This window comes from Centruroides sculpturatus, unplaced genomic scaffold (genome assembly GCF_000671375.1).
Source record: "Centruroides sculpturatus isolate CEXI.00-Female unplaced genomic scaffold, Cexi_2.0 scaffold1786, whole genome shotgun sequence".
In the NCBI taxonomy this organism is placed as follows: Eukaryota; Metazoa; Arthropoda; class Arachnida; order Scorpiones; family Buthidae; genus Centruroides; species Centruroides sculpturatus.
This window is the reverse complement of record NW_019386010.1, coordinates 4292-12163: the sequence shown is the minus strand read 5'-3', so window position 1 is coordinate 12163 and position 7872 is coordinate 4292. Positions and strand designations below refer to the sequence as shown.

Genomic DNA, 7872 nt, shown 5'->3' with positions numbered 1-7872 from the left:
ACGTTCCGTTCTTTATGAATCAATTTTGTAGGAATCATAGTTTACGGACTACGGCTGTTTGAAAGGTTTTCTTCCATAAAATTAATCGATTCTAGACTAATCCGACTCAACATTTCCAAAATACGTATATTTTTTTGGAAATAATCCGTATAAACTACGCTATAAACAAAAAATTGTAGGATTACTCACCGAGTGTGCACCATTCGACATCGCTGTTGCTCAAGCTTGTTTTCGTCACGGAACAGCACAGCAATCAATCAATCAATCAATCGTTTTTATTAGGTGCTCGAGGCACATACTCAGCACCGCAAGAGCACAGCTGAGAAAAATTATATACATTTACAATAGTACATATTAACAGTGTATACAAAACTGTCAGTTAAATACAAAATATTACAGAGAGAATAATTAATACATTAATAACATTAATACAGAATAACAATGAAATATTATTACAGAATAGCAATGTATACAGAGTTATCATATGTAGAAAATATTGCAGACAAAGTATTTAGAACTTAATAACTAACATAAGAAAAATAAACTTAATAACTAAAATTAAAGCTAAGAGAAAGTTCAATGAAATAATATAGAGGAAAAGTGTGCAGAGAAAACACCGGGAGTAACTCCATATTCTCTTGAAATAAGACCGTTATGGAGGTACCGCAAAACTCCTTGGAGTAAACTTGTCCATAAGGGCCTCCAAGACATCTTGAGTACTTGTAGAACAAGTTTTGCAGAACAAGTCTTGCAGGACAGAACCGCCAGGAATAACTCCATATTCTCTTGAAATTAGTCTGTCAGGGAGGAACCACAAATACTCCTCAGAGTAAACTTGTCCATAAGGATCTCCAAGACACCTAGAGTACAGGAGTACTTACCGAACACAAAATGCACTTGCAGAACAAGAATTAGACGAGGTCAAAAGTATTTCATGTGTAGATTGATTCATGGTAACTTATGTAGTAATTGATTAAAGCAAGAAAAAAAAAAAAAAAAAAAAATCAGGAGTTTTTCTGTTTGTATGGATGTTTGTTTATGTGGGTGAGACAATTTTGTTCACCAACTTTGAAAGTTTAATAACTCCTGTGCCTTTTGTTGAAAGTTTCTAAAATTTTGCAGAGAGGTTTGTGTATTAGGGAAATTGATACTATTAAATTTTGGTAATTAAAGGTCAAGAGGGTAGAGAAAGGAATCGTGTCATATCTCAAGTAGGGTTGGACCCAATGAAGATTTTACTAATTATTAGTATTTATAATTTTTTATAAAACATATATCTACCCTCAAAATTAAGCTTTTTATTTTATAATAATAATGCCAGAAAAGTTAAGCAACTCGTTGCTGGATTTTTTACTTTTGTGCTTAGTTTTTCTTATTTTGTAACAATATATTCCAGTAAAGATGATTCTTGGAGGCTTATCATCACATTTTTTTAATGATTATTTTTGTTTTTACACAAACATAAAATGCAAGAGACTTAATTAATTAATATGTAAATAAAGAAATCACTGTATTTTGTGTATATGATTTTTTTTAAATTTGATGCAATAACAAGAAAACACAGATTCACTATATTTACTAATAATAATTAGTGTAAAAGATCATTTTAGATAGTTTTATAACTTATAATGTAAAATTAAAATGATGAAAATCAAATATAGCCACATTCTGATTTAATCTAATTTTCGAATGCAATACAATTTATTAATGATAATTTAATATTAAAGTAAAAACTTTTCACTAACTGTAGACTCATTCTTGAATCTGCCAGTTCATCATCAGCTATATAAACAAATTAAAATTTGGTTGAATGATCAAATACATCATCATGTCTCTACTCATCTGATAATTATGGAAATGATAAAAAGTATAATTAATCATTAAATAAGAATAAAATGCTTCTCACATTTTATTTTATTCCCATTTAAATTTTAATTTATGTGCTATAAACAAATATCATAATATAGCACACAAATTAAAATACTGTCATCTCTGTCATCATGATATTTGTTTATAGTAAATAGATTAAAATACAAATAGGAATAAAATAAAATGATTTTTGAATTTTATTCTATTCTTTATGCGTATAAGTGTTTATTGTAACAAAATTTTTAATAATAAACAATGTCAGTACATATAAAAACACACGTGCATATGCATTTCATACAATATTTAATTCAAAATTATAAATTTAATAAATTGAATAATTACTTTTAGCATAGGTGATATCATCAGTTCTTGGTCTCTTTGCAGCTTCATATATGTCAGTATCAGAATCACTGTAAAAAAAATTTTTTTATCAATAATTTATTTTAAAAGTTAATAATACTGTGAGAACCCAGACTTAACAAATGAAACTTTTTCAAAAAAGAAAAGTTTTGCCAATATATAATTTCGTTGGCAGCAATATCTATCAAGTTGATATGCTTAATAGCTATTGGCTACTTGAGTGTGTTTCTTCTTATGTGTTCTCAGCATTAAAAGGAACACTTTACTGCAATCTTCCAACATGCCACCCGTATTCTGCCATTTTATATACAATTAATGACCAGGTCGGACAGTTGTCACCGGTTCCTTAACTGGAATAATCAACCCTGTGCCTCTAATGATAAAATATCATCTCCTCCAACAATGGAATATCCTCTCTGCCAGCTATGACTACGTCTCTACTTTGATTTCAGATAATTTGTTTTCCCCTAAAATGAATAGATAATTCTTTGCCTATCTCCAAACTATCCCGAGTGTCAAGAACTCTCATATGTAAACCCTCCTTGAAAGACTATCAAAACAATTATAACTCTTCTAACTCCAGATATTTATGACAACGTGTGATTTAATGTAAACTCTCTCTCACATGCAAAGTGACAATGTCTATGTCTGTTTTGTTTTGCTATTAAAAAATTGTATTTCCTTTAACAAATGAATGGGTATTTGTTTTTTTTAAACTAGTATCTGTGTGATTTACTTCTGTAATGTTTTTTCATAGACCAATCTTCCATTCCAAACCAATGCATGCAACCATTTTCATTATTATGTTTCAACGAAAATAAACAGCCAGCATGGCTTCTGTGTCTGTAGAACTGGACACAGTGGTGTCATTCTGACAAGAGCATCAAAGAGATGCCAACCTGCAGTCACAATGTTAATTATTTCAAAATTTTAAACTTGTTTATAAAATTTATTTCTTATTGAATTTTTTAATTGAATTGAAAATTTATTTCTTATTTTTTATATCCCAAAAATATGGAATATTTTTGGGATATAAAAAATATAAACAATAATAATTTCCTGATTAAAAAATTTAAATTTAATATACTTTTTATAATGTTTTTTCCAAATACAAAACAAAAAAAAAGTGATTCATATAAGACAATTTTTATTTTATAAACATTTAAATTAAAGTACTTCTTTAAGTCGGAATTCATTTATAATCAGTGAGAATGTGTTCAAATTTTTTTTTAAATTATCATACAGAAATAATGATAGAATTTGAAGTTATTCGAAAAAGTGTGGCTCTTTCATTTACTGCTTTAAATTTTCCAGCTGTATCTGTAAAGTTCATCATCAGCTATATACTTGCAACGATTTAATACTTAAACATGGAACAGCATTGCAACGTTCTCTTTCAGAATTAGAACAATTAGAAAACTTTACAGATACAGCTGGAAAATTTAAAGCAGTAAATGAAAGAGCCACACTTTTTCGAATAACTTCAAATGCTATGATTAATGCTTGCAATGAATATTTACAATTAGCTCAAACACAAGGAAGAAAATGGCAAAAAATGTTGCAACATGAACATGAACAACGTTTAAGGTTAGAGGACATGGTAGAACAACTTGCTAAACAACATTCACATTTAGAAAGAGCTGCGAAGGAAGCAGCTGCTACTTCAGGTGTAAATTCTCCAGAAGATGATGAAGAGTATGAAATGATGCCTGCTCAACCTGATAAAAATGAACTGCAAACTGTTCTGAAAGTTTTAAGTACTAAATTGGAAGACCTTAATACTTGCAACGATTTAATACTTAAACATGGAACAGCATTGCAACGTTCTCTTTCAGAATTAGAACAATTAGAAAACTTTACAGATACAGCTGGAAAATTTAAAGCAGTAAATGAAAGAGCCACACTTTTTCGAATAACTTCAAATGCTATGATTAATGCTTGCAATGAATATTTACAATTAGCTCAAACACAAGGAAGAAAATGGCAAAAAATGTTGCAACATGAACATGAACAACGTTTAAGGTTAGAGGACATGGTAGAACAACTTGCTAAACAACATTCACATTTAGAAAGAGCTGCGAAGGAAGCAGCTGCTACTTCAGGTGTAAATTCTCCAGAAGATGATGAAGAGTATGAAATGATGCCTGCTCAACCTGATAAAAATGAACTGCAAACTGTTCTGAAAGTTTTAAGTACTAAATTGGAAGACCTTAATACTTGCAACGATTTAATACTTAAACATGGAACAGCATTGCAACGTTCTCTTTCAGAATTAGAACAATTAGAAAATGATAGAATTTCAAAATCATAACTAAAAACAGAGAAAACTGTTCTGTTCATTACTCTTCATGTTTGAGGCTTTGTTTTTACACAAATACAGTAAGATCCGACTTAACGCAGGGGATGAGTTTCTAGGCAACAAAGCGCTAAGCAAAACAGCATTAAACAAGGTCATTTTAACAGAGTAAATAGGGACAGGGGAACAAGCAACCAAAAATTAAAAAATTTTACTTCAATTTTAACTTATTTTTATACTAATTTGTATAATAATATATGTTAAATAACACAAACATATGCACACACAAATGTAANGGAACAAGCAACCAAAAATTAAAAAATTTTACTTCAATTTTAACTTATTTTTATACTAATTTGTATAATAATATATGTTAAATAACACAAACATATGCACACACAAATGTAAAAGTTCATTTTTTGTGACAAAGATCCTGATTTTTCTGAAATTTTTCTTCTTTTGCAATAAAGTTGTGAAGTTTCATTTGTCGCTTTTTTCTTTCTTTAAGCAAATGTCCATAGCAGAAGACTGCATCCAAAACACCTTGTTTTTGCTTTTGTACTCCTTTCAAAATCTGGATCATTTGCTACAATTTGATCAATGATTTCAGTTATCATTACCAAACTTTTATTAAGGAAATCTGTAGAGAAATTGTTTGGGTTCTTCTTTTTCAGAATCTCTATTTTCTAGTTCTACGCAGATTCCTTGTTCTGCCAGTTCTTGAAGATCGTCATTGGTAAGTCTCTCATCAGAAACCTGCGATAACTCCTCAATATCCTGCTCATCTATATCTCCTAGTCCTGTTATATTGATTAGGTTGAGTTTGGTCAACCTAACGATACAGTGACAGACTCTTCTCATTGAGAATTCTTGGATACCTTCAGCCATAACTTCTTCCACACTCCGTTTGTACATTTATCAGTTAATTCTTGTCAAGTGAAGTTGATATTTCCTATGGCATCCATGATGTTATATTTTTTCCAAAATTGCAACAAACAAACATAGATTTAAAGAATGTACACCTTTTTGCCATTTTTTGCTGATTGGTTTGTGTTCGCAAATAATTGTATTATATATGAATCAATGAAATGTCGCAATAATTTAAATCAGCATAAATTTTGAGCTTTTTTTTAGGCTTCAAGCAGACTGCGTTATATTGAATCAGATTTAAGCAAGGCAGTGTTAAGCAGCATCTTATTGTATAATGTTTCAATTTCAGTTGAGAGCTCAAACTATTATTAGCTAAACCAGTTTTGAGCAACCTGCAATCCACAAGGACCTAATACAAGGCCCTATGGTTTAGCCAATAACAGTTTGGGCAGAGATAATAGAAATTAAAACATGTAGTATTTTTTACAAACATTACAATATTATTTGCCTATTTTCTGTCTGGTGCCATTAGGCAACCATAATTATGATATTTGTCACAGTGAACATTCAAACTAAACTTGAACCAGTGAAAAAGTGAGAATAAACAAATGGACAAAATCCAGGATTTTGAGAATATGGGTGGTGCTCAAGGCAAATTTGGAGAGTATTCAAGGCACATACCCCTATGATAATTCAGTAACATTCACAAAAGGGAATGTGTCTTTTGGAGAATGTTACTGGATTACCATATTTGAGTAATTACCATAATGTTTTACCATAACTTAGTAACATTCTCTGAAAGACACTTTTGGAGAATGTTACTCAATTACCTTAAAATTACGTAACTTTTTACACCATTCTTCTTTTTTCATTAGCTTTCTAAAATTGTTAAATAGAAGATGAAACTATACTGTATGTTATTAGTCTGCATATCATTAGCATGTCTTAGTTTAGTGCCTAGCATGCTGTCAGTTACAAAGTAATGGTACTCAACAGCTTAAAGCCTGCAACTCCATAAGAAAAAATGTACACAATCCTCCCGAAGCATAGTTTCCTTGCAATTCACATCCAAAAAAGGTTGCTTGTCACTGGGCTAAACATTTTATAGTAATAACAGAACAAGCAGAATTTCAAAACCAAAGCTCTATTAACAATTTCAATAATTTCAGTAATCTTGACTATTTTCTTCAGAATATCAGCAGCAAAATAAAATTTTATTAATTCAAAATGCTTAAATATAAAATCAGTTAAACATACCAAACACTTAACATTTTAAAATTTTAACAAATAATATAACATTTTTATTGTTTGATTAGTACTAAAACAAAATACAGAAAATTCTAAATTAATGAGAAAAAGATTTTTTGACAAATAATAATATTAATATTACAGAAAATATACATTAAAATCAATCTGAAATGTTAAATAACTTGGAGATAACTTAAAAATAGAACTGTTTTGCCAAAATACAAGAAACAGTAAAGATGAAAACCTGACAGAAATATATGCAGATATTTTTAGTAGAACATGAAAAATAATATAAATAATAAAAAATGTCTTGTACACCAAAATAACTTTAAAAACTTCTCCTTTTAAAGCAACTTTAGCAAAACATTTCAAAAATCTTTGTTATATTTAGTGCTAAACTATAAAAAAAAAAAAAAAAGCTGTATTTGAACATCACACTGTTAACTAGAAAAACCATTAAAAATGTTTGCACATTGCACTTCTTTAAACAAGTCACACTATTAATATATTAAAAGTTTGTTTATTTTTGAATTTTTAATATAAATTTCAGTTATAACTTCATTCAAAAGTACTCTCAGTTATTTACTTAATTCTTAATTATTGTAGCTGAATTTATAAATTTTGAATTAATACAAAGAGTATAATACTGTATTCAGACAGTATTCTAATATATTTTTAATAGTATATACAAATGTAAATCCGTCTCTGTAATCCAAAAAAACACACTTTGGTAGACGTATCTCACAGCAATTTTTTGGTTAGCAAATTATTTTTTATTTTCCATTGAACTACAAATATATACCAATCCGAAATATATTTGTAGTTCAATGGAAAATAAAAAATAATTTGCTAACCAAAAAATTGCTGTGAGATACGTCTACCAAAGTGTGTTTTTTTGGATTACAGAGACGGATTTACATTTGTATATACTATTAAAAATATATTAGAATACTGTCTGAATACAGTATTATACTCTTTGTATTAATTCAAAATTTATAAATTCAGCTACAATAATTAAGAATTAAGTAAATAACTGAGAGTACTTTTGAATGAAGTTATAACTGAAATTTATATTAAAAATTCAAAAATAAACAAACTTTTAATATATTAATAGTGTGACTTGTTTAAAGAAGTGCAATGTGCAAACATTTTTAATGGTTTTTCTAGTTAACAGTGTGATGTTCAAATACAGCTTTTTTTTTTTTTTTTTAGTTTAGCACTAAATATAA

The 7872-nt window shown here is 28.8% G+C and overlaps 2 protein-coding genes across 2 annotated transcripts in view; one reads left to right on the top strand and one right to left on the bottom strand.

Annotated features, from left to right (window-relative positions):
* LOC111613105 overlaps window positions 1-2530 on the bottom strand; it is a 14128-nt gene extending 11598 nt beyond the window's left edge. The window contains exons 1-2 of the mRNA XM_023354425.1: window positions 2496-2530; window positions 2212-2279 (exon numbers count right to left, since the gene is read on the bottom strand). Of these exons, the coding sequence (XP_023210193.1) occupies window positions 2212-2279; window positions 2496-2530 (103 nt within the window). The remainder of the gene's footprint in view (window positions 1-2211; window positions 2280-2495) is intronic.
* A 389-nt stretch (window positions 2531-2919) lies between these two features.
* On the top strand, window positions 2920-4540 carry LOC111613104 (oxysterol-binding protein 2-like). Its single transcript, XM_023354424.1, has 2 exons — window positions 2920-2927; window positions 3544-4540. The coding sequence occupies exons 1-2, from the start codon at window positions 2920-2922 to the stop codon at window positions 4538-4540; spliced, it is 1005 nt and encodes a 334-aa protein (XP_023210192.1).
* The last annotated feature ends 3332 nt before the right edge of the window (window positions 4541-7872 follow it).